At 40.8% G+C, this 27,942-nt stretch overlaps 1 protein-coding gene across 3 annotated transcripts in view; it reads right to left on the bottom strand.

Moving 5' to 3' along the window:
* The window catches only part of trpv1.L (transient receptor potential cation channel, subfamily V, member 1 L homeolog), a 43,678-nt gene that overhangs the window by 14,129 nt on the left and 1,607 nt on the right, over positions 1–27,942 (bottom strand). For 2 of the 3 annotated variants that reach the window (XM_041581644.1, XM_018246044.2), the window contains exons 2-10: positions 15,204–15,512; positions 12,745–12,914; positions 11,332–11,484; positions 10,429–10,569; positions 8,060–8,358; positions 5,875–6,051; positions 4,928–5,086; positions 2,587–2,676; positions 2,339–2,409 (exon numbers count right to left, since the gene is read on the bottom strand). In XM_041581644.1, coding sequence (XP_041437578.1) covers positions 2,339–2,409; positions 2,587–2,676; positions 4,928–5,086; positions 5,875–6,051; positions 8,060–8,358; positions 10,429–10,569; positions 11,332–11,484; positions 12,745–12,914; positions 15,204–15,502 — 1,559 coding nt within the window. In that variant the 5' untranslated portion in view covers positions 15,503–15,512. The remainder of the gene's footprint in view (positions 1–2,338; positions 2,410–2,586; positions 2,677–4,927; positions 5,087–5,874; positions 6,052–8,059; positions 8,359–10,428; positions 10,570–11,331; positions 11,485–12,744; positions 12,915–15,203; positions 15,513–27,942) is intronic. The other variant, XM_041581642.1, reaches the window with a different exon arrangement.

Here is a 27,942-nt window from a genome sequence, read left to right on the forward strand (position 1 = left end):
CTGGCCATCCCCCGTCAACATGGAAATTCTATACTTATGGTTATATTGGAGTTTCTCCAGGAAGGTCTTCAAAAGGGGCTGAGCCTTAGTACTTTAAAGGGTCAAATTTCAGCTTTGTCAGCAGTTCTGGGAAAGAGATGGTCCAAGGAACCCCTAATAGAGAGATTCTTTCAAGGAGTGAAAAGAATCCGGCCTCCGACTAGGCCTCTTTTTCCTTCCTGGGATCTTCCACTTGTCTTAAGGGCCTTATCGGCTGAACCTTTTGAGCCTCTGGAACAGATATCGCTTTGGTTACTAACCTTGAAGACTTTCTTTCTAGTAGCTATCACGTCAGCGCGTAGAATCTCTGAGCTCCAAGCTCTTTCTGTGGATCCACCTTATACAATCTTTCATGAGAAGAAGGTGCACCTTAGGCCAGTTCTTAATTTTCTTACTAAGGTGGTATCGAAATTTCATATTAATGAGCCGATTGTTTTGCCTTCATTTGAGAATCTTACAGCTTCCCAAGAGAAGGATCTATCGCTGGATGTCAAGAGATGTTTGGAAATCTACATCAGAAGAACAGAAAGTTTCAGGAAATCAAGAATGCTCTTTGTTATTCCCGCTGGGAAAAGAAAAGAGGAGCAAGCCGCTAAGTCTACTCTAAGTTCCTGGATAGTCAAGGCTATATCGAGATCATATAAAGAGCAGGGCAACTCTCTTCCCAAGGGAGTTAGAGCACATTCGGCCCATGGTGTGGCAGCTTCTTGGGCAGCGGAAGCAGGAGTCTCCTCTGAAGACATTTGTAGAGCAGCGACCTGGGTCACACCCAATACATTCATTAGGCATTACAGATTGGATGTGATGTCTTTCTCTCAGGCCCAGTTTGGGCAATCTGTCCTTCTTTCAGCTACTTCTGTATAATAAATTGATCAGCATTAATCCGCCCCTTGTATTGATTGCTTGGGTATATCCCATAAGTATAGAATTTCCATGTTGACGGGGAGGATGGCCAGGAAAAGAAAATTCTGGTAGGTATTATTTAATTTTCTCTTTTCTAAAGCCGCATCAGATTTGGCGGAATTGGTGCACACCAGTGACATTACCAACGTACGCCGAGGCAGATTCAGCATGTAGAGCTTGAGCGCACACTCATTACAGACACGTACCTTGCCTAATCTTCTCCTAGCCAACCAGAAAGCAGATACCAGCCATACATGGGGGGCAGCACTGCACCCAACCAGGCCCAGCCACAGTCACCCATGCAAGGCAGCAAGGCACCCATGTTATCATTGAAAAAATAGCCCCATATTGTAATTGAAAAAAAGCCCCATGTTGTATTTGTGGTATATTTTTTAACTTGTTGGAGTAGCCTAGAAGAGGGCCCTGTGGAAAGTGTAGCCTAGGGGCCTCACATCGTATTAATCTGCCACTGGTAAGGCTACCAGAGAACATTAGCATATATAAATGTATAATGTTATACAGGGCTCAGATCATAGCAAAATATACATAATAGGGCAATATCTTCAGCGATCATTTGTCATCATTCATTTTCTGCTGTTTATTCCTATGTTTATTAACAATGGGGCACAATAAATAAGAGTGTTGCAGGCACATCCTGAAAGGTGTTGGTATTTCTTCCACTAACCACTGGAAATGCACCTTGACCCCACCCAACATGGTAAATGACATACACCCTTAATGAAAACCAGAAAAATGTTGCATTAAAGGGGTTGTTCACCTTTTAATTAACTTTTAATACAATGTGTGGATTGATACTTTTAGACTATTTGCAATTAGTTTTTTTTATTTAGCATTTTATTCTGCAGCTCTCCGGGGTGCAATTGCAGCAATCTGGTTACTAGGGCCCACATTACCCTAGCAACCATGCATTGATTTGAAGAAGAGACTGGAATATGAATAGGAGAGGCCTGAATAGAAAGATGAGTAATACAAAGCAATGACAATAAATGTATAGCCTTACAGAGCATAACTTAAAGGTGAATCACCCTTTTAACCCACTTGAAACGGACCACCATAGACTCGCCTGACAATCATATGATAAAAGCTATAGTTGCCTGAAAAAGCATCTGTACCCAATGTTAGTCTATGGCCAGCTTTTTGGCTACTTAAAAAAATGGTGCCTCATGTACCACTACCCAATGTCGTTCTTTTTTTCAGCAGCAGATTGAAATGGCTTAACTTAAAAAGCATTATTGTTTAAACCAACCATGATAGATAAACTGCAATTTCTATCATGGCACCCCTTGTGGCCCTTCATATGTTAGCAAGATTCTGGGAAATTAAGTTCTATTACCTAGAGTCAGGTTGAGACTAAGAGAATACCTTTAGGACTTACAATAGAAATTCACTGTAGCTGTCAGCAAGCAAAGCCTTCAAGGATGTAAGTCTCTGTGTGAAGTACTGGATCTGGAGGAAGAAAGAGCATTTTCTGTTCATTAAAGGGTTTCTAAAAACAAAAATAACATTTTGTCTAATGAAAGAAATATATTCTAAGAGACTTTCCAATAAACATTGGTGACAGTTTCTAGTAGTTTAAAGAGATTTGTAAATGTTTGAATTGCTATATTCTTTGATTAGACTTACACCTCTGAAAAAGAAATAGATGCCTCCGATGACAGTGATTAACTCGCCAGAGGTGCGCAGATAACTGCCATATTGAACTGGGAATGGAGGCTGCAGAATACAGGAAAGAGAATAAAAACACATGTACAGATGCAATATTTTATAATTATATAGATAATGTGGCATTTTAGTGGCGAATGAGAGCAACTACAGTCATTACTTTGTCCTGTGTGTAACAAAGTTCCAGCAAAATCACCCATTAGTTATACTGAATGAATTACCTGCAGCAAAAGAGCCTTCCCTAGTGGTGTAGCGAGATGTTATTGGGCCCCACAGCAAATTATTTTTTAGGGCCCCCCTTAATATTCAGAGGTTTTCTATTTTACCGATAGATATTTAAATGGTGCATTAATAAGGGCCTCATGTTGCCCACTATACCTTCTGGGCAGGGTCTGCGTCCTCTATAGCAGGGATCCCCAACCTTTTTTACCCGTGAGCCACATTCAAATGTAAAAAGAGTTAGGGAGCAACACTGGGGATGCCAAATAAAGGATATAATTGGTTATTTAGTTGCCCTAGTATACTGGCAGCCTACAGGAGGCTCTGTTTGTCCATAAATCTGTTTTTTATACAACCAAACCTTGCCTCCAAACCTGGAATTCAAAAATAAGCACCTGCTTTGAGGCCACTGGGAGCAACATCCAAGGGTTTGGTGAACAACATGTTGCTCATGAGCCACTGGTTAGGGACCACTGCTTTATAGTTACTCCCCTGGCTTTCCCCCAAACTGTTGCCATGGAATTGTCCCAAATGTAATTGTATGATGCAGTGGCACCTGTGTTGGCAATGAGCTGTGTGGTTTAACTATTCCAATAATTAGGCTAGGGCCAGATTGGGCCAAAATCAGGGTGCTGAAATCCGCTGGCCAATTTCAGCCCCTCAACACTAGCAATGTCCTCTTCTTGTTTTTCGTCCGGAAGCCTTGTGGTTCCAGCGACAACAAATTTGGCAGACTTTGGTGCAAAAAGACTAGTGTTTCTTTGCTGAAATCGACCAATTGTGTTTGTGCCGGAGCAGACACAAGACTTCTGGACCCAAAATAAGAAGAGGAAACTGCTAGCAGCGAGAGGCTGAAACGGCCTTCGGATTTCAGCAGGCTGATTTTGGCTTTGTCTGGCCCTAGCCTTAGAAGGGGGTGTCCACATACTTAGAGCCGCATAAATAATGGTGTGTGGCTCTGTTTCAACTGAAAAATAAACAGAAAATAAAAAATAAAATAAAGAAAAAATTTATAGAATAGTCTCTCACCAAGGTAACTCCAGGCAAAGGGTTTGCCAACCATTTTTAGATTATATAGAAAATTTGCGTATAGGAAAAGCAGTAGCCAAAATAAAAAATTTTGTAAAATAAAAAAGTCTTTCTTAGTTCATATGTTAGCCTAATGCGTCTCATGCCTGAAGTGGGCATTTACTCATAGGCTGTGAGTAAATGCCCACTTCAGGCACAAAATGCGTTAGGCTAACACATGTCCTACGAAAGACTTTTTTCATTTTACAAAATATTTTTTTGGCTACTGCTTTACTAGTGGATGATCTCTTCTTATACGTGAAGTGTCCACATACTTGGAGCCATATAGTGTCACACAACAATAAAAGGTTTTTGGAGGATGTTAACATAATTGGCTCAACATCTGCCTATTTGAATGGGACAGTACATGCAGTATATAAACCTATGCTCCAAGTGAGCACAATAAATTGTGTTAAAATGTATTCTCCCTATCAATTCAATTGAAGAAAAAAACCCAAAAGCGGTTTTTCCTATTTTTTGCTTTTATAAAGCATTAATGGAAAATGAATGGAGATAATGATCTCTAAATAAACATACCTCTCACGTACATAAGTTGCAGGCTTTGTTAGGCTTTAAGATAAGAAACAGCTCAAATTTACAGAGGGCTTTTGTGGACTAGGTATTTGTTTTACTAGTCGAACCTCTAAAAAAAGAAACTTCCTGTCACAGGAAGTTAGAAAGGGAAACTGATTTCAATTACCTGTGTAGTGCAAGAAATATTAAATAAATTATATATATTTCTTAATTAAAGCGATAGGCCATCACTAACCTTATGCATTGAGACAGCCACTTAATTGCTTAATTCCAGTGAATATTACAGTCTGAATTGTGGTTTTGTTTGGCCAGAGAAATGATTATTATTGGGCTATTTTAGCCAATGCAAAGTGGTGATGGTGGTGACATCTGTCTCTTCTAGTTGAGCTGAGTCACATGAGTGTGCTTGACCCTATCCCACCCCAATAAACTCAAAAATACCTGAACCTTCACCAGTGACCATTTCATAAAGGGAACTTACACTTCCATCGACAGGTCTGTAGTAGGCGGCTATGGTAAAGATGATAACATATGTAATGTAAGCCAAGAAGTTAAAGTAGAATATGCGCTTCACAAAGCGGTCCCATTTATCTTGTAAGAGTTTGTTAAGAGGCTCCACCAACAGCATCTCATGGCGATTCTGCAAAAGAAGAATGTTTCTTTGGTTACTTTTGTACTTAAGTGACTAATGCATGGAGGAACAGGCAAGTATGCAAGGAGAAAAATGTCAAGGCAGTACAGGTATAGGATCCCTTATCTGGAAACCCGATATCCAGAAAGCTCCGAATTACAGAATGGCTGTCTCCCATAGACTCCATTTTATCCAAATACTCCAAATTTTTACACATTATTTCCTTTTTATCTGTAATAATAAAACAGTAGCTTGTACTTGATCCCAACTAAGATATAATTAATCCTTATTGGAAGCAAAACCAGCCTATTTGGTTTATTTAATGTTTAAATTAATTTCTAGTAGACATAAGGCATGAAGACCCAATTTACGGAAAGATCTGTTATCCGGAAAACCCCAGGTCCCGAGCATTCTGGATAACAGGTCCCATACCTGTATTTACTGGGTCTCCTGGGGTCTCTTCAGACATCACAGGGCATGATTGGGGACATTTAAAAAAAAATTGCAGATGTATAAATGGATAACTGTGCATTTTTATAGCCCTACTAGGATACAAAGCCCTTTATATTGAAATGTATTAGTAATTTACCAACTTTTTATATTGCATTACATCTAATCTCAGATAGTAGTAGATAGTATAGTAGTCTGCATGAGCTTTTCCCAGTGCAGAACAACAGCACATTATATTTTAAATACTTTGATACACATTCAGTTTTTGGTGTTACTGTTCCTTTAATGCCAATGATCACTTTGAAGAATTAGAGAGAATTGAGTCTCAGGAAAGGTATTTTACTTACTGGCGTCTCGCTGCTGTAGGCAATGATTTCAAGTACAGAGTTCTTCTCATAGGTATCTACACCGGATAGATCATAAAGGGAGGAATGCACTGGCCCATATGCCCATTCTGTGAATTTGCGAGAGAGATGTCTGCACTCCAGATTTTTAATTTCTCTCCTCAGAATATAGGCAAAAACCTTTAGCAGAAAGCAAAAAAAGGATGCTTGTTATCTACACCAGTGGTTCAGCGGATGGTCAGGTCCCAATTTAGCTAACTAGATTACAGAGAAAAGGAAACATTAGTAATTAATTCAGTTAAAGTTGCATTAAAACCTAGGAGTGCAAATACTTTTTCAGCACAAATATCACTTTAAAGGGGTTGCTCACATTTAAGTTAACTTTTAGTATGTTATAGAGCTGCCAATTCTAAGCAACTTTTCAATTGGTCTTAATTATTTATTTTGTAAATTTTTTAATTATTTGTCACTTTCATCTGACTCTTTCCAGGTTTCAAAAGGGGGTCACTGACCCCATCTAAAAACAAATGATCTGTAAGGCAACATATTGATACTTTTTATTACTCATCTTTCAATTCAGCCGCTCACCTATTTATATTTCAGTCTCCTAATGAAATCAGTGCATGGTGGCTAGGGTAATTTGGACCCTAGCAACAAGATTGCTGTACTTGCAATCCAGAAAGCTGCTGAATAAAAAGCTAAATAACTCATAAACCACAAATAATAAAAAAATTAAAACCAAATGCAAATGGTCTCAGAAAATCACTTTCTGCATCATACTAAAAGTTAATTTAAAGGTAAACAACCCCTTTAACTGACATTGAGTCTGGGCTTTTAAGTTTATGTCAGAGAGAACATTTTCCCTACATTTCACCCTTACTTATCTTCAGGTTGTGGCCCCCTGCAACAACTCCAAGCTCCCCCCCCCCCGTGTTTCCATTTTCTGACTCAAACACAGACAAAGAAAGTGTTGTTATAATTGGAGTTCTGTGAATGCCTTTAGTTCATTATCACACACTGTACCGCATATTCATTTAAAAGTCATTGTGGAACCATTTATACCCATGAGAAACTACTTGAATGGTCCCTATTTGCACAGTAGAAAAGAAGTTATTGAAACAGCCCCAGAATCATTGCTGGCCAATCAATTTTCCATTTTGATTACGACTGACCTTGAAATGGCTATAAAAGACAATGTTGTTGTTGTTTGAGTCAGACCAGTGCACTGTGGGAGATGCTGAACAAAGGCATAATAATAATAATAATAATAATAATAATAAATGCATAATAATGCATATTGTAATTCCCCATTAAAAAATGGCAACACGATATCTGCACATGTGAAAGAGGTGTGTATATAATGGATAAGAATGTAATGTGTCACTCCTTAAAATGTCAGCTAGGATTTTCAAGTTAATTACAATAGTGACATAGAGTAAAAAGTACACGCTGGATTTACTAGGAATTTATAAAATGTCAAAGGGTGGTATTACATTTTCTTCCAGTGGATTTGTCTAGTGAAAATATTAAAGGAGAACTAAACCCTCCTCCTAAAGAGAGTGCCCATCTACTAGCCCCATTGGCCCCCTCCCTGCTTTCTCCCCACATAGCCCACTACTTAAAAAAGTGTTTCAGAAGTTGTTCAGACCTCTGTGCGACTTTCTACAGCACTTTTTTAAGTAGTGGGCTATGCAGGGAGGAAGCAGGGAGGGGGGGTTATTGGGGACTATTAGATGGGGACTCTCTCCTGGAGGGGGGGGTTTAGTTTTCCTTTAAGAACTGAATAATTCTTTTTGGTTCCTCAAAACTCTATAAAGAGAATACTAGTTTAGCTTGCAGTTTAGGTCTTGCCAAATAAGCCACTGTCTCAAGCACTGTCAAACTGTCTCCGCCTCCTATTATTTTGCAAACCTCATGCAAGAAACCAGAAGGGGTGGGGTCTAGCAGTCAAGGAACATAACATTATGCCACTGGGGCAGATACTTTGGTCCTTTAATTAGGAAAACCGAATCTTCTCGATTTTCTTGTAGAGCAAGATGGGCAATCAGGTGTATGTACTGAACAACCAATTGGAAAGCAGAAGATGCTGTACATAATGAAGGGACAGAAACGTAATAAAGACCACAAAAAATTGCGGTTGATACTACTACCAAACAAAAGACTTCCCTTTTAAACACAATAGACTTACCCCAATCTTGCCAGTTTTTGCTGCTAAGGACAATGGGGTCAGTCCTTTTTTATTTGCAATCTCCTCCAGCTTCAGTGAAGGCTTTATCTGAGCACCCAACATCAGTATCTCATTGTACATTTTGGTGACAAATCCAGTGTTCTCCTGAGTGTTGTCGGCAATGTCTACCAGGGCATGCAGAACTGTGTTTCCAAATGAGTCTCTGGCTGCAATATTGGCTGGAGAGTACTGGTTCTGTAGGAGGTATCGGACTATAGCCATCTGATTGGTGCATGCTGCCAGCGACAATGGCAGCTCCCCTATGGGCAAATACAGAAATCAGATGATCATGCTTTAACACTTATATCAAATCATAAATACTTGTAACGCTAACTTGGGCTATCCAGACCACAAGTAGTTAATGTCCAGCTAGTGATAGGAGCATGGGTTACACTGAGACTCACACATCAGGTCAGGGCCTTCACTAAGTGGAAGTTTCCCATAAAGGTGTAGTGGAACTGCACCACTCAGACTACTGTATAGCAAAAATAGGAATGATTGGACGCCAGGAGGTTCTTATGGTGTAACAACAGGATGGTAGTTTATTGTTACAAGAACAATGACCTCAGGTTTACTCACATATGCTGAGGTATGGACAGATGTACATCACATTGGCTAGAATAGGTTGGATGACACAGCTGAGGAATGTGACTCCCATAAAGCATTGCAGTCAAGCAGTAATAAGGAATCCCAGGCAGATATACCTTGAAGTGGTCCGGATCCCACCCAGCGGAGTAGTCAGGGAGAAGAAGTCTAAGCCTGACACCCTATCCACTGTGGTCCCTTCACTGAAGGCAATCAAGAAGCCTTTGGGAAGCTACTCCCTGCTACAGATCCTTGATGGCGCACAAAGCTGCTCTTGCTATCTGAACTCTCTATCTCACTCTCCTAGAAAGTCTATAACAGATATAACCTAATTCTAGCTAACCTCATTCACAGGGTTCCCTGGTCCCCGTCTTAGTCGCTAAAGGCACAGGTCCCTTTAGGGCGGTGACTTTACTGGGCCTTTGTGTACCCAGGCTCAATGAGCAAAACCAGTAGGTTAAAGACACCAGCTAAAGAGGAAAATCCACCCCTTTCCAAAACACTATATGAAAGTGTAGCAGGAAATGGTCTTAAACCTTTTGGCCAATAACTGATAGTTGTAAATACTTAAATGGATACATAGGCTTTTGCCTAGTAACTAAGGAAAAGGAGGAAGGGTAGGGATTTAAAGTTATAGGAGCATTGCAGATCCTATAGGTCCCTACATACTATATTTTACAGTTGGGTCGGCAGTGAAGGAAGTGAGCTTGTGTTCCCCTTTATTGCCCCTTCAGTTCCCTTTCCTGTCCTAGAAACTACTAGGATCAAATCAATTTAAGCCGTTGTTTTCTAAATTGTATCATATATGAAGATGTCAGCTCCATGAAACTATTTGTTCTGCTGTGTTTACTAAGGCACACTGAAACGGCGTGCATCTAGGGACTTATAATTCCATGTTCTTGAGAATTGTCCCAATGGATCACTTGACACAGTGAGTAGTGCAAAAGTGAAATTTATTATACCCAAACCCTGGAAATAGCTTGAGCCCAAAAATCCACCATCAAAAACCTGTCGAGATCATGTAGGAGTCAATGGCAGTGGTCCCTTGAACCATTTGAAGATGTTAAGAGCCTTCATGATGTTCTGGGTTTTTTCGGTGGGTTTCGTTTGAAAACTCGATCAACTCCAGCAATTCAAGTTTTTTCCTGCCGAAAACTAAAGCAATTTGAGAGAGTCAAGGTTTTTTTTCACAAAAAGCTTGATTAATTTGAGTTTTTGGGTTTCTCGGCTGAATTTGCTGATTCCAGTTTTTTACATTCCAGTTTTTTCTTAAATTAGAAACCATTCGAGTTGTGAGTTCATTCAAGGTCTAAAAAGCTCTCAAAACTCATTTAATTCAATTCAACCTGTAATAAATAATCACCTTAATGTCAAAACCGGAGCAGTGTCCTAGATGCAAGAAAACAGGCGCAAGTTCTTCTGTACTGAATTTCTGTGCAAGCAAACTTACACAGAGTGGGTGGGGCTAAGAGCGCTGCATGAATAAATTTATAAATAAAGGTTACATTTTGTATTTTTGAAAACCATTTGTCCAGATGTAGCTATATTTTTTGGGGGAGATTCTTTATCTCTTCTTTCTGTCTGCAAGTAGATTTGCACAACATTATGTACCTAGTATTGCACCGACTAATTGCAAAAGGCCCTATAAGTGAAAATACAAACTATAATAAAATAAATAAATGTACAGTGTTAAAATCACTTTTCCAATTGTTGCCACATCTAATTCGTTTTTTTTGGATCCTTACCAAAATAGAAACCAGCCTTTCCTTTGGTTTTCCTAAAGAATTCCCCATCTGCCCTGGCATGGACATCCGCTCCGTGCTGCAACAAAAGCTGAACCAGATCCATATTCCTTCTTTCAATGGCAATGTGCAGGGCTGTCTGACCTGTATAGAAATTACACAATGCTGTCGCAGAAAGAGGGGGACCTCTCCTACATAAAACCACATAATGTCTACTACTTGGGATAAGTACTCTAAGAAGTGTAGGACTGAATGTTTGCACTACTTGAGTAAATTACCGTAGCCTCATATGATACTATTAAAGGGCATGTAAAGGCAAAAAAATAAAATCCCATTTTCACTTTCTTTACCTATCTCTAATATACTTTAATTAAAAAATGTGTACCGTTTTTATAAGAAACCTGACTGTATGCAGTGAAATTCTTCCTTCATTTACTGCTGTGGAATTGTCAGATTGTCACTAACTGCTGAGCAGGGAAACAATCATACTTATGAACAGCAGGGGGAGCCCCCGCCTTACTTCCCAGCCATGTAGAACTCAAGCAGCTTTGTTTATGACGATCCCTAAGCAGCTCAGACCACACTGAGCATGTGCACAGTCTTAGTCTTGCAAAGATGTTTAAAAAAGTTACAAGATGGTGATCGACCTGTAGCCAACTTTGAAAGCATAAATTATTTATTGGATTAGGCCTGTGGTACAGTAAGTTCATGTTTATATTTAGTATACAAAATATAGCATTTCTAGCCTTATTCTATTTTACACTTTACATGCCCTTTAAAAAGCAAAAATCTTTATCTAAGATCTTACTCCTTAGAGAAGTATATGACGATACAATGTATGTACACACAATAAATAAAGAGGAAAAAAAAAGCAAAAATTCTAACAAGCAATTCGTGTTTTCTTACCTCTGTAGTAGTTGTCTCGATAAGCTGAATTAATGAATTCTTTTATATCATCTGTCTTTTCTGCAATTTCCAAAAATATTGGGATTGCATTGTTCATTCCGTTATCCAAATTCAACATGGCTTTCAGCAGGCAGGTTTTTCCCGTCTCCTTCTCTAAGAAATAACATGAGTCCTGTTTAGTATCAGTGTTTGCCGAATTGGCTCAACAGCTCTTTTAGAAGAAGCAGAGTATCAGAGACTCAATGGGGCAGATTAGCACTCACCGCAGAAAAACTCACCCCTTTCCATTCATTCCTATGGAATATTTAGAAGCGTATTTATCATTACTTTCACTTTCCATTCAGCACTTCCTAGATGTCACTGCTCTCCCCACATTCCCCCCTCTTCTATCACCATTTAATTGTGTAGTCAGTGCATTGGGATGGACATCAGGTCCCCCATTCTGGAGCACAAACAAGATATTGAGATGATACAAGGCTTGTCTTAATACCACAAAATACCTCCTGCCTACTTGCTATAATTATGAATTCCCAGACCGAAGGAAACAAGATTCAAATTAAAGTTCATTTTGCTTGACTAACGTGTTAAAATAGGATTTGGAATAATTTTTTTTCGAGTGATGGGTCCCCTTTAAGTCTGCTAAAAATCATTTAAAAGTTAAATAAACCCAATAGGATTATTTTGCCTCAAATACGAATTCATGCAGCTTAGTTGCCATCAAGTACAAGGTACTGTTTTATTATTACAGACAAAAAGGAAATCATTTTTAAAAATTTGATGGCCTTCCCGACTTTCTGGATAATGGGTTTCCAGATGACCTATACAAACACCAGATGGCAAAAATGCAAAGAAATCATAAGGTGGTATTGAAGTTAGAGATCACCAGAGTCCACTAGAATGAAATTCCAGCACTCTCCATACATTTCTATAGCATTTTAAAGGCATATTTATCAAAGGGTGGACTTTCACTTTCACCCATTGATAAATACTCTTTTAAAAATCCCATAGAAATGAATGGAGAGTGATCTCTAATTTCACTCTTTGATATTTTCCATCATTCCCCCAACAACAAAATAAATACAATGGTCCACTCCACACACCAGGTTATTCCTCTTCCAGACTAGAGCCAAGCTGCTACAGTATCAGGGAATTAAGTTTAGAAACAATGGATATTTAAGGGTAAATAAAAGCAGCAGTAAATACTATTCAAACTGTATATATATATATATATATATATATATAGCGCATACTTTAAAGCCACATGTCAATACACTGAAAGAAAATGAGGAGTGATGGATAAATTAAAGTTCCACCACCACCATTTGAAATTGTTTATTGATGCGATAGTTCTACTGAGGATTTTTTAAAAACTAAAGGTATAGCAAAGCGTATAAGAAACCGACAGATTAGTACCTTTAAATTCTTCATTGGTGAGCCGTTTATGTGTTCTAAGCAGATAAACCAGGAGATCATCAAGTTCTTCACAGTCTCCATAGGCAGCCGCATCAAAAATCCTTCTCTGGTCATACAGTTTAAAAGTTCTGTCTTTACAGCTGGTCGTGGATTCCAGAGACGAACTTTGCCTGACAGATTTGTAAATCAAAAGATTAAAGGCCTATATATGGTAACCAACTGTAGACCAATCATGTCAGGAAGGGTGATTTCAGTCGGCTGAGTGCATACTAAAGATTGCACCCCCCACCCAAGTTGTAATCTTATCTGCCCATGTATACGTCCTGCCGACTGTTTCCCTGACTGAAATCTGCCCAAAAATTGCCCAGAAATCAAGCAAATTGGCATTGGCCCTCATCCATTGGATCCATTGGCTGGTCGTGGATTCCAGAGATGAACTTTGCCTGACAGATTTGTAAATCAAAAGATTAAAGCCCTATATATGGTAACCAACTGTAGACCAATCATGTCAGGAAGGGTGATTTCAGTCGGATGAGTGCAGACTAAAGATGGCACCCCCCACCCAAGTTGTAATCTTATCTGCCCATGTATACGTCCTGCCGACTGTTTCCCTGACTGAAAATCGCCCAGAAATCAAGCAAATTGGCATTGGCCCTCATCCATTGGAAGCCACAGTGGATAATTCCTAGGGCCAAGGATCCTTCAACCTCAGAAGTGGCTAATATGACAATCTACCTTACTAGTCCATTAATCTTCCAATGTTTCCCACCTTACTCTAGCTTGACTTTAAATCTTAAAAAATATCTGTTCTTGAGACTATTGGCCAATACTAAAGGTCCCCATAGACGTAAAGATTTTTCTTTGGTGAACGACCGATTTTAGTGCAATCCAACCAATCTGTCAAATTATCGTGAAGTTAGTGGGAATCGAATGATCATGCATTTTACGATTTTTCGTCCGACATCTGTCAGAAAATAGATCGGCCAGGTTAAAACATTTTCAGCGGTCACAGTGAAATCTATCTATGTTTGTAGGGCCAAGCAGGCAGCTCCCCTTCAGTTTTCCTGGCAATATCTTGAATAATACTTGAAATGGTCTTTAGTTGATGGACAAATCGTACATTTACGCTTGGTCTCACGAGAACGAAAAGATCTTTTAAAAATCTTTACATCTATGGCCAGCTTAACAGATGGCACCACCTTGAGTTGTGCATCTGGCACACACAGAAACCAGTTTATTCTATGTGGAAAATGTATTGGTGTGTGTGCAAAATGACAATATTGTTACTCGTGATTGCCTCTTATTTTAAATATGTACTGCTGTTTTACATTTGATGAAAACTCAAGATATTTGTAGATTTTATTACTTGATTTAAGCATTTAAACATTAAGCACAAAGTCAAGCCAGGTTTCTAATTTGCAGCCCCTAGGCCAAGGGGTCCTCATGCTCCCCCCCCAGCAAGTGTGTGTGAGCATGCTCTGGGGATTAGGAGCCTAGGATATTTAAAGGGGAACTAAAGTCTAAAACAGAATAATGCTAGAATGTTTTCAAAGTTGGCGCAGGGGGCTGTCATCTTGTAACTGTTAAACAAAGACCAAGACTAAACACATGCTCAGTGTGGTCTGGGCTTCAGTTGGGAGGTTAAGCTTAGGGATCATCATAAATGATCAAAACCGAACTAGTCAAATAATATCTGCCATAGAAGCTGATAGAGCAAGACTGATTAATGATTAGAATAAGCAGACTGCACGGATACAAATCTCTACACAATCGCCAGCTGCTTTATAGGGAAACAAACAAAGCTGCTTGAGTTACTGTTTGAAAGTATGATCGTTTCCTTGCAGAGCAGTTAGGGACCGTCTGAAGTTTCCTTCAGAGCAAGTAAAACGAAGGGGGAATTTCACTGCATACAGTCAGGTTTCTTATAAACCTAATACATATTTTTTAATGAAAATATATTGGAGATATTATATATTTTTCATTAAAGAAAGTAAAAATGGGATGTTGTTTTTTTTGCCTTTGCATCCCCTTTAAATAGGTGCTTCTGAAAAAATAAGAATGTGGCTGGGCGGCATGCCGCCCCTAAAATCTTGCCATTATTAATAGTAAATTGATTTTTAGATGGGGTCAGTGATCCCCATTTCAAAGCTGGCAAGAGTCAGAAGAAAAAGGAAAATAATTCAAAAACTATAAAAAATGAAGACCAATTGAAAAGTTGCTTAGAGATACTAAAAATCGATTTATAGGTGAAACACCCCTTTGATTAGAAATAATCCCAGCATATGGTATATGACATATCAATATGGAAAATTTAGTTTGTATGTAATACCAATGTCTTGACTTCAAGACTCCTAAATACACTTTTATCTTGGACCATTTTGATAATCTGTCAGGCAAGTAGAAAATTGAAGTGCAGGTATGAAAGAGTGGACAATCTTAGTCAAATATTGTGTTCGTACCTGACCAGCTGATTACATAATTTTCCTCCTTCCAGATTGCGGTGAAACGTAACGGTTGGAGATATGACTTTACGTTCTACGTGGTACACAGAGTCCATAGGAGCCATATCACGATCTGTCTCTGTCTTCCCAAAGCGACATCCTTTTGGTTTGGGTGAGCTGAAGATGGAATACTTCAGCTTCTTCCTGTTCTCCTGTGCACTGCGATTGGTGTCATCACTGTGGGACTCATCGGTTTCAATGGAAGCACAAGTCTCTTCATTTTCGTCAATATCGGTGGAACTGCCCATTTTCTTCATTTTGTTGAATCTAAAGTTAAATACATGCAATGAATATCATAGATTTAAACCAATAGGGTATGGATTAATTACATTTTGGGACAGGGTATTGTTTTATTATTACAGATTAAAAGGAAATATTTTTTTAAAATTTGAATTATTTGATTAAAATTGAGTCTATGGGGGATGGCCATCCCATATTTCAGAGCTTTTCTATACCTGTACTTGTAAGGTAGCTAAATATCAAATATCAATGGGTAATGTAGATAAATTGCAAGAGTGAATTATGGGATTTGGCTAATGAGATGTTGGGTGAATTGCAGCAGAAAATCACAAGTCTATTTCACTTTACATAACAAAAAAATTCTAAGCAGTTACAGGACTAATTATTTTACTATTTCTGCCTAATTGAAATATTAAAGCACACACTTTCTCTGTTTGTGGAATGATTTTGTAATTGTGTTACTGGGCAGGCCTGGACTGGCAATCTGTGGATTTAGGCAAATGACAGAGATGCCATAGACAGTCACTATTTATTGGGCTGGTGGGGACTGTTTGGGCCTCTGGGTTCAGACCTGTTACTGGTTCACTCTTTATCCTTAGTTAAAGAGATGGTTCACCTTTAGTATGTTATAGAATGGCCACATTCTAAGTGACTTTTCAGTTGGTATTCATTATTTTTTTCATCGTTTTTTAATTCCTGGTATGGGACCTGTTACCTAGAATGCTCAGGAATTTGGGTTTTCCGAATAAGGGATCTTTCCGCAATTTGGATATCCATACCTTAGGTCTACCAGAAAATCATGTAAACATTAAATAAACCCAATAGGCCTGTTTTACTTCCTATAAGGATTCATTTTATCTTAATTGAGATCAAGTACAAGCAACTGTTTTATTATTACAGAGGAAAAGGAAATCATTTTTAAAAATGTGGATTATTTGAATAAAATGGAGTCTATGGGAGATGGGATTTCTGCTTTCTGGGTAACAGGATCTCATACATGTATTTGCCTTTTTCTTCTGACTCTTTTCAGTTTTCACATGGGGAGTCACTGACCCCATCTCAAAACAAATGCTTTGTAAGGCTACAAATATATTGTTATTGCTACTTTTGATGACTAACCTTTCTATTCAGGCCTCTCCTATTCATATTCCAGTCTCTTATTCAAATCAATGCATAGTTGCTAGGGTAATTTGGACCCTAGCAACCAGATTGCTGAAATTGCAAACTGGAGAGCAGTTGAATAAAAAGCGAAATCACTAAATAATAGAAAATGAAAACCAATTGCAAATTGTCTCAGAATATCACCCTGTATATCACGCTATTGTCTCACTGCAGGCTGCCCACAAGCTTGTTTTTACCTCCTACTCCTGTGTTTGTTTTCCTTCTACAAAGTGCCATGAGGGGGTACAGCCTGCTGAAAAAGGGGAAGTTGTATGAAATTTTTACACTACGTTTCGGAGGATCTACCCTCTTTCTCAAGTGTTCTCCATAGAAAGGGTGTAGATCCTCCGAAACGTAGTGTGGAGATGGAGATCTCAATAAACCAAACATATTCAGTACATTTTGCATTTGTGAGTGCCATCTGATTCCCTTCTTGTTCTGTAAGTTGTACGACATCTTTTAATATATTTTAAGATAAAACTGATTCTTGATGCCAATGTTATTAATAGGGCCTAAAAATATAGGAAGGCTGGTATTTTGTACCAGAAAAGGTGGTAACCCTAGACATCACAGAGGCATGGCTAGCAAATATAATTGACAGTTTACCAAGTGTAAACTAGGTTTTTACAGCTTTTACAAAGAGATACCATAAGTCCCATAACATGGGACTGCATTAACAGCTAAAGCCATAGACCGTTTCTCACTACTAATACTGCTTGATCTCTCAGCTGCATTTGATATTGTGGATCACCCTCTCCTCCTCCAGTCCCTCCATTCGCTTGGCCTTCATGACACAGCCTGTCCTGGTTCTCTTCTTACCTCAATAATTGTTCCTTCAGTGTCTCCTACAATGGAGTAGCATCTTCTCCCTACCTCTTTCTGTTGGGGTTCCTCAAGGCTCTGTCCTGGGTCCTTTATTATTCTCCCTCTATACTTCCTCCCTCGCCAAACGAATCAACTCGTTTGGTTTCCACTACCACCTCTATGCTGACGATACTCAGATCTATCTCTCCTCTCCTGATCTCAACCCAGAACTCCTTACTCGGGTCTCCTCCTGCCTGTCCGCCATCTCTACTTGGATGTCGCAATGCTACCTCTCTAAAATGGAAATGGTTTTCTTTCCTCCAACTAGCACCCAAAACATCCCGGAAGTATCTATCATAGATAACAATTCCACTATCACCCCGTCTCCCTAGGCCGGTGCCTTGGGGTTATCCTAGATTCTGCCCTGTCCATCACTCCTCATATCCAGTCACTTATTAAATCATGTCACTTCCACCTAAGGAACATATCCAAAATATGATCATTTATCACCCAAGAAGCTGCCAAAATTCTTATTCACTCTCTAGTCATATCACGTCTAGACTACTAGAACTCTCTTTTAATTGGCCTTCCCCGCCAGAGACTGTCACCTCTCCAGTCCATAATGAACACTGCTGTGAGGTTCATAAACCTCAGCAACCGCTGCCAATCCCTGCACTGGCTTCCGATACCTTTCAGAATCAAATTCAAATGAATGACCCTGACATTCAAAGCACTTCATAACTCTGCCCCTCCCTACATCTCTGATCTTATCTCTTTATACTCACCCAACCATTACTACACTCCTCTACTTACCTGCTCCTCAACTATTCTCATTACCTCCTGACACACTCGCATTCAAGACTTCGCAAGGGCTGCACCCCTCCTCTGGAATTCTCTCCCACAGTTTGTCCAACTTTCTCCCAACCTTTCTGCTTTCAAAAGATCTCTTAAAACGCTTATTTAGAGAAGCCTACCCCCACTCTGCTTAACAACCAAATGCAATACCACTTTTGCACAGGGCCTTCCTCATCTGTTGGCGCTCTATAAATACATGTGAATAATAATAATAATGCTGTCATCTCATTAGAGGTTTCTAATTAGAGGTAGTTACATTCTTTATTTACTCTCATTTATGCGTTCACAAGGCTTTAAATCACATGTCCACAGAGATCAAACACAAATACATCAAACAGCAAAGCACTGGGATACAGTTGAGAATCTGCTGCCCTTGAGCAGCTTAAAATGTTATGCCTCTGTAGTGGTCTTGGTAAAAATGTTTCCATGCTCAGTGCCTGATAATACATGGAAATGCCTTCTAACCAGGGCCAGGCTATATGTAATGATTTGTTTTTTTACATTGTTGGGCGCTAGAAGTTGTTAAAATGGATCTATCGTAAAAATGAAAATGTAATATGTGTCATCTTGCTGAAATTAGAAACTTTCTAAATATAACCATTTTATTCGAATTTTCATCAGTTTTCACTATTTATTTCAATGTTTTCCTAAACTGGAATTGTACGGGAAAATGTATTGATAAATAAGGGGAAATAACTAGTGCGGATCTGGTCACATTATATTACAGAAAATAATGAGATAAATTGGGGTTTTGATAAATAACCCCCTAGATCAGGGATCCCCAACCTTTTTTTTTACCTGTAAGCCATGTTCAAATGTAAAAAGAGTTGGGGAGCAACACAAGCATGAAAAAAGTTCATGGGATGCCAAATAAGGGCTGTGATTGGCTATTTGGTAGCCCCTACGTGGACTGGCAGCCTATAGGAGGGTTAGTTAGGAGGTTTTTTTGCAACCAAAACTTGCCTCCAAGTCAAGAATTCAAAAATAAGCCCCTGTTTTGAGGCCACTGGGAGCAACATCCAAGGAGTCAGAGAGCAACATGTTGCTCACGAGCCACTGGTTGGGGATCACTACCCTAGATTTTTCCACGCATTACTATGTCATTGTTTTTTTTTTACTACCAACGGCAGCTGCTAATCTGGAATCACTGTTTCTAATATAGATGTCACGTTCATGGCAGGGAAAGGGTTAAGGGTATCGTTTTTATACAGAGGGACGGTTTACTGGGAAATCCAGAGGGATTCCCAGCAGTTTGATAACATTTAAACATTAAACATTAACTTCATCAATTAAGATCAGTTGCTTAATTTTCAGAAAATTAATGCAATGACTGTAACTGGGGGCTTAAAAATTTGGAACAAATATAGTGAATAAAGTACCCCCTCTTGTAAAATATAAGGATATTATAAGTTACCGAGGAGTTTCATGACCATATAAAATATATATACAGGTCATGGAACTCCGGCGTCTGGGGAGATTGGTCGCCGCAAAAACGCCAGGCGACCAAATCTCCCCAAAATGCCCAGTGTGGCCTGACCCTTAGACTGGCCAAGAAAAAATGTTTATCTCAGTCCCTCAGTCTAGCATTAAAGAGAGCTGTTTGTGCAAAGAAACAAATGAAATGTTACACAGAAGATGATATAACTGATAGTATAACTGAAAGTTAGTTAAAGGAAATGTTTAGCAGAACTTATCGTTGCTCAAGGAGTTCCTTGTTTATTAGAGAGTGCAAACTTTAGGGGTTATGTAATAAAAGGCACTAAGTTTGCCCAGGAGCAGTTACCCATAGCAACCAATCAGCAGGTAGCTTTTACTGGTAACCTTTTTTAATGTTTATTGGCTGCTCCTCAGCAAATTTAATGTCCTTTATTACATATGGGGGTTAGTCCCACCCAAGATATTACAGATTAATAGGGATGTAGCGAACGTCGGAAAAAAAGTTCGCGAACATATTCGCGAACTTGCGTCAAAAATGCGAACGGTTCGCGAACGTCGCGAACCCCATAGACTTCAATGGGAAGGCGAATTTTAAAAGCTAGAAAAGACATTTCTGGCCAGAAAAATGATTTTAAAGTTGTTTAAAGGGTGCAACGACCTGGACAGTGCCATGCCAGAGGGGGATCAAGGGCAAAAATGTTTCTAAAAAATCCATTGTTGACACAGCGCTGCGTTTTGTGCTGTAAAGGGCAGAAATCACACTACATTTCTAAACCTGTGTAATAAAATGCTTTAAAACGTCCGGCGTCTACATGCCAATCAAGTCGTGTAAAAGTTACAGCCTGTTCACACGCAAAGACGAAACGCGGTGCTTACTGCAACGCAAAAAGACGCAAAGAGCTTTAATGAATGATACCGTCAAGTGAGCAAATAATAGTTTTTAATTACTAGTTGCTTGTCACCTCCAGGATGTTCGTCCTGTTGGTGGCAATATTTCTGTAGTGGTGTGTTTAGCAGTCACCGTGCTTGTGCGCACGTGCACGGTCAGGCAGAGGTAATTCAATGTACAGTGAAGCGAACCAAAAAACACTGATTCTGCAGTGTGGGCCCAGTTTTGGTCTACTTTATTGATCACCTGCGGTGACCATAAAAGATGCGATTTTGCCACTGTTGCAGAACCCTGAAAAATTAGGCATGTGTACTTTCCTGAAAAATTATGTTTTTTTTGTCGCAGCCACTGAACCAGAAGTCCAGAAACAATATGCCATATAAATGCTGAAAATATAAATTTTTTTTGTGGCAGCCACTGCAGCACAGAGGCCAGAAAAAATATGCCATATAAATGCAAACAATATTAATTTTTTTTTGTCGCAGCCACTGCAGCACAGAGGCCAGGAAAAATATGCCATATAAATGCTAACAATATAAATTTTTTTGGTCGCAGCCACTGAAGCACAGAGGCCAGGAAAAATATGCCATATAAATGCTGAAAATATTCAGTTTTTTTGGTCGCAGCCACTGAAGCACAGAGGCCAGGAAAAATATGCCATATAAATGCTGAAAATATTCTGGTTTTTTTAGTCGCAGCCACTGAAGCACAGAGGCCAGAAAAAATATGCCATATAAATGCTGAAAATATTCATTTTTTTGTCACAGCCACTGAAGCACAGAGGCCAGAAAAAATATGCCATATAAATGCTGAAAATATTCATTTATTTTTGTCGCAGCCACTGAAGCACAGAGGCCAGAAAAAATATGCCATATAAATGCTGAAAATATTAAATTTTTTTGGTCGCAGCCACTGAAGCACAGAGGCCAGGAAAAATATGCCATATAAATGCTGAAAATATTCTGTTTTTTTTAGTCGCAGCCACTGAAGCACAGAGTCCAGAAAAAATATGCCATATAAATGCTGAAAATATTCAATTTTTTTGGTCGCAGCCACTGAAGCACAGAGGCCAGGAAAAATATGCCATATAAATGCTGAAAATATTCTGTTTTTTTTGGTCGCAGCCACTGAAGCACAGAGGCCAGAAAAAATATGCCATATAAATGCTGAAAATATTCTGTTTTTTTTGGTCGCAGCCACTGAAGCACAGAGGCCAGAAAAAATATGCCATATAAATGCTGAAAATATTCTGTTTTTTTTGGTCGCAGCCACTGAAGCACAGAGGCCAGAAAAACTCAGGATTTACCTGGATTCAAATTAAACCAGTAGGGTTTGCACCCTAGTTTGTAACGGTGGTGGAGGGAGGAGGACGCTAAAGGACAGCTGTATGTGGAGTCATGAGGCGTGCAGAGAAGGACAGCTGCATGGGGAGTCAGAATCAGAAACTCAGAACAAGTCTTCCGGCGTGCAGTAACCCTCCGAGATCCACCCCTCATTCATTTTAATAAAGGTCAGGTAATCCACACTTTTGTGACCTAGGCGAGTTCTCTTCTCAGTTACAATCCCTCCTGCTGCACTGAAGGTCCTTTCTGAGAGGACACTTGAGGCGGGGCAAGACAAGAGGTTCATGGCAAATTGTGACAGCTCTGGCCACAGATCAAGCCTGCGCACCCAGTAGTCCAGGGGTTCATCGCTCCTCAGAGTGTCGATATCTGCAGTTAATGCCAGGTAGTCCGCTACCTGCCGGTCGAGGCGTTCTTTGAGGGTGGATCCCGAAGGGTTCTGCCGCTGCCTTGGGCTGAAAAACATTTGCATGTCTGACGTTACAGAGTGGCCAAAGTGCTTTGTCCTTGCAGGTGCGCTCGTGGCAGGATTACTGGCACCTCTGCCCCTGGAATGTTGATGAGTTCCTGAAGTGACATCACTTGTACTTGTACAACATGTTTTGCAGGCTGGTTTGTAAATGCAGCATCCTTTCAGACTTGTGGTATGTTGGTAACATTTCTGCCACTTTATGCTTGTACCGAGGGTCTAGTAGAGTCGCGACCCAGTACAGGTCCTTCTCCTTAAGCCTCTTGATACGGGGGTCCTTCAACAGGCATGACAGCATGAAAGACCCCATTCTCACAAGGTTGGATGCAGAGGTATCCATCTCCGCTTCCTCGTTATCAAGGACTGCATCATCCACGGTCTCCTCCCCCCAGCCACGTACAAGACCAGGGGTCCCCAAAAGGTCACCACCAGCCCCCTGGGAAGCCTGCTCCTGTTGGTCCTCCTCCTCCACAAAGCCACCTTCCTCCTCTGACTCCACTTCTGACACCTCTCCCTGCGTTGCAGCAGGTGCCTGGGTTCGTTCTGGTGATTCCGACCAGAAATCGTGCGCTTCCTGCTCCTCGTCACGCTGGTCTACAGCCTCATCTGTCACTCGTCGCACGGCACGCTCCAGGAAGAAAGCAAAGGGTATTAGGTCGCTGATGGTGCCTTCGGTGCGACTGACCATATTTGTAACCTCTTCAAAAGGGCGCATGAGCCTGCAGGCATCGCGCATAAGCACCCAGTAACGGGGGAAAAAAATCCCCAGCTCTGCAGATCCAGTCCTACCACCCAGTTCAAACAGGTATTCGTTGACGGCTCTTTGTTGTTGCAGCAGACGTTCCAACATGAGGAGCGTTGAATTCCAGCGAGTCTGGCTGTCGCAAATCAAACGCCTGACTGGCATGTTGTACCGCTGCTGAATGTCAGCAAGGCGTGCCATGGCTGTATAGGAACGTCTGAAATGGGCCGACACCTTCCTGGACTGCCTGAGAACGTCCTGGAATCCTGGGTACTTTGAGACAAAACGTTGTACTATTAAATTCAGAACATGTGCCATGCAGGGCACATGTGTTAAATTGCCCAGTCTCAGTGCTGCCAACAGATTGCTTCCATTGTCACACACCACTTTTCCGATCTTCAGTTGGTGTGGGGTCAGCCACCGATCGGCCTGTGACTGCAGAGATGACAGGAGTACAGATCCGGTATGGTTTTTGCTTTCCAGGCACGTCATCCCCAAGACAGCATGACAACGGCGTACCTGGCACGTCGAATAGCCTAGGGGGAGCTGGGGGTGCACAGGTGTGGAGGAGGAGGAGGACCCAGCAGCAGAGGACGAAGAAGAGGAAGAAGACGAGGTAGAGAGCGAAGGAGGAGTAGAGGTGGTGGCAGAACCGCGTGCAATCCGTGGCGGTGACACCAACTCCACTGTCGTTGTTGAGCCACACATTTCCTGCTTCCCAGCCATGACCAAGTTCACCCAGTGGGCAGTGTAGGTGACATACCTGCCCTGACCATGCTTGGAGGACCATGCGTCAGTAGTCATATGGACCTTTGGCCCAACACTAAGTGACAGAGATGCGGTGACTTGGCTCTGCACATGGTGGTACAGGTGTGGTATTCCCTTTTTTGAAAAAAAAATTGCGGCTGGGTACCTTCCACTGCGGTGTCCCAATTGCTACAAATTTGCGGAAGGCCTCAGAGTCCACCAGCTGGTATGGTAAAAGCTGGCGGGCTAAGAGTGCAGACAAGCCAGCTGTCAGACGCCGGGCAAGGGGGTGACTCGCAGACATTGGCTTCTTACGCTCAAACATGGCCCTCACAGAAACTTGGCTGGGGGCAGATGACTGGGAATGGGAACTGGTGGTCAAGGTGGAAGGCGGAGTGGAGGGTGGTTCAGACGGGTCAAGGACAGCAGAGGTAGAGCAGTAAGATGCTGGACCAGAAGGAGGGTGGCTTTTAGTTTGCCTGTTGCCTTTGAGGTGTTGCTCCCAAAGTGCTTTGTGCTTGCCGTTCATGTGCCTTCGCATAGAAGTTGTACCTATGTGGCTGTTGGGCTTCCCAAGACTCAGTTTCTGACTGCACTCATTGCAAATTACAACGCTTTTGTCAGAGGCACACACATTAAAAAAATCCCACACTGCTGACCTTTTTGAGGCTGGCAATCTGGGGGTAAAAGTAGAAGTCGGCGGCGTTGGCGGCAATGGCGGGTGCGTTGGCCGGCTGACCACAGGTGCCGATACATGTTGTTGCCCTACTGTTCCCTGCGAGCTGTCCTCCCTGCTTCTTCTAAGTCTTATTCTCCTCCTGCCTCTCTGACTCTCCGTCTCTCCATCTGAACTATCCTCCTCTTGCTCTCTTCTACTGGGCACCCACAAAACATCAATCTCCTCATCATCATTCTCCTCAGATGCATCAATTTCTTCTAACAGCTCACAGAAGGAAGCAGCAGCGGGGACCTCCTCGTCATCACTCATTATGTCCATCTCTGTTGTGTTCTCTGCCAGAATTAAATCTGGTGTAACGTCCTCATCTCCTTCATCTTCTTCTGCCAATAATGTTTGCGCATCACTCAGTTCAAGAAACTCATGTGAAAATAACTCCTCTGACTCCAGTGAAGAAGGGGCGCCGGTGGTGGAGGAAGTGTTACGTGGGGTGCCCATAGCAGTGGAGGATGAGGATGTTGTGGTAAAGTTAGAAACGGTAGAGGATGGGGTGTGCTGTGTAAGCCAGTCAACTACCTCTTCAGCATTTTGGGAGTTCAGGGTCATTGCCTTTTTAAAACTGGGCAATTTCCTAGGGCCACAGGATAGCATAGCAGCACGGCCCCTAGTGCCTCTGCGTGGCGGCCTGCCTTTGCCTGGCATTATTTTTAAAACAAAAACAACAACAACTCAGGTGGTGTTTCTGGAGACGGTATTATTATTGATATTTAGACAGAATGTGAACAAGCTCACACAGCTAAGTGGCAGTGGTTTGAAAATGAAGAACACACTGGGCAAATAATGCCTACAAGGTCAACGTATACACTACAGCAGTGGTGGATACGGAATATATTATTGCTGCTTGAAAAACGTCACTCAGGTGGTGTTTCTGGAGACGGTATTATTATTGATATTTAGACAGAATGTGAACAAGCTCACACAGCTAAGTGGCAGTGGTTTGAAAATGAAGAACACACTGGGCAAATAATGCCTACAAGGTCAACGTATACACTACAGCAGTGGTGGATACGGAATATATTATTGCTGCTTGAAAAACGTCACTCGGGTGGTGTTTCTAGAGACGGTATTATTATTGATATTTAGACAAAATGTGAACAAGCTCACACAGCTAGATGGGAGTTGTTTGAAAATGAAGAAGAAGAAGAACACACTGGGCAAACAAGGCCTACAAGGTCAACGTATACACTACTACAGCAGTGGATACGGAATATATTATTGCTGCCTGAAAAACGTCACTCGGGTGGTGTTTCTGGAGACGGTATTATTATTGATATTTAGACAGAATGTGAACAAGCTCACAGAGCTAGATGGCAGTGGTTTGAAAATGAAGAACACACTGGGCAAATAATGCCTACAAGGTCAACGTATACACTACAGCAGTGGTGGATACGGAATATATTATTGCTGCTTGAAAAACGTCACTCAGGTGGTGTTTCTGGAGACGGTATTATTATTGATATTTAGACAGAATGTGAACAAGCTCACACAGCTAGATGGCCACTGGGCAAATAATGCCTGCAAGTGCACTACTATTGGTGCACTACTATGAAGAACAGCAAACAGCACTGGACACCTTAAAGAACAGTAAGATAAGTAAAATAAAAAAAAAATTATATGTATATTAAAAAAAAAAAATATTCTCGGGTTGGTGCTGCTGAACTACTAGGAGCAGCACAGTAGCACACCAGTCCCACTCCCCAACACTGCTAGACTAATAGCACTTGGCTGTTAAAGTAGCAAAGTAAAACAACAAAAAAGAAAATAAAAGCAGTCCTTACAAGGACTATTGGGTTATTACAGCAGTCAGCAGATGAGATCAGAAGAGATCAGTGCCCACAGCAGCTACATACAGAGCACTGCAGTAGAAGGTAGATTACTAGCCAGCAAAGCTACCCTAAAATGTCCCTCAAATCCCTGCAGACTTCTGTCCCTCCAATACAGAGCAGTATCAAGTAGATTACTAGCCAGCAAACTTACTATCAACTGTCCCTCAAATCAGTGAAATCACTAGCAGCTCTCTCCCTACACTAGCTCTTCCAAGCACACACAGGCAGAATGAAAAAACGCTGCAGGGCTTCAGTTTATATATGGAAGGGGAGTGGTCCAGGGGGTGTGGGGGTGGTCCAGGAGGGAGAGCTTCCTGATTGGCTGCCATGTATCTGCTGGTCTGGGGTGAGAGGTCAAAAAAAAGCGCCAGGTAAGGCGAACCCAAAATGGCGAACGTCGCGCGACGTTCGCGAACTTGCGGCGGATGCGAACAGCCGATGTTCGCGCGAACAAGTTCGCCGGCGAACAGTCCGCGACATCCCTACAGATTAACATCTTTTCTTTCTACAACATTCACAGATTCCGGACCCTTCACATTTTCTGCTATTAGCAAGCCAATGTAACGTTTGACATTTCTAATTGATCCCATTAGGCACAAATATGAGCTGTACTCGCCTTCTAGTCAATGATAATGCCATTACTCTTACCTATGTTGATAGGTTAAAACACCCACTTAGCATCATGGAATATTTGTAAGTGCTCTGAACGTCAGATTAAGATTTCAGATTTGTCAGTATTTCAATATATACAGGCTTGGGATCCATTATCCAGAAACCCATTATCCAGAAAGTTTAGAATTACAGGAAGGCCGTCTCCCACAGACTCCATTTAAAGGATATAATTATAATTTACATATATATATATAATAAAATCTAAAAATGATTTCCCTTTTCTCTGTAATAGTAAAACAGTAGTTTGTACTTGATCCAGACTAAGCTGCATGAATCCATATTGGCGACAAAACTATCGTATTGGCTTTATTTAATGTTTAATTGATTTTTAGCAGACTTATTTAATATTATTATAAGTCCGAATTTAACTCAATATTTTCTGCTACAAACTCCAATCAAATCCATTCTGATTTTTTACGCTTAGTTATTATTACATTTTCCCGACAATTTGATTTGTGGTAAAAAATCTGATTTTCAAGATTTTTTCGGATTTTTTTCATCTGATTTTCACGATTTTTTTGGGAATTTTCACCCAAAAACTCAGAGGTATTGCACGAAACCCAGCGCACATCAAAAAATCATTGGGACTTTTCCCATTGACTTATATGCAACCTCGACAGGTCTGAGATACCGGATTTCATATTCGGACTTTTCCATCCTCAGGGTTTAATAAATTCCAGAAAAAGTCAGATTTTATGGAAAAAAAAATATCACAAATTTTTTCGGGATTTTTGCATTCAGAGTTTAGTAAATAACCCCCTTAAGGTCTGGTGATC

Source organism: Xenopus laevis, chromosome 2L (assembly GCF_017654675.1).
Source record: "Xenopus laevis strain J_2021 chromosome 2L, Xenopus_laevis_v10.1, whole genome shotgun sequence".
Lineage (NCBI taxonomy): Eukaryota > Metazoa > Chordata > Amphibia > Anura > Pipidae > Xenopus > Xenopus laevis.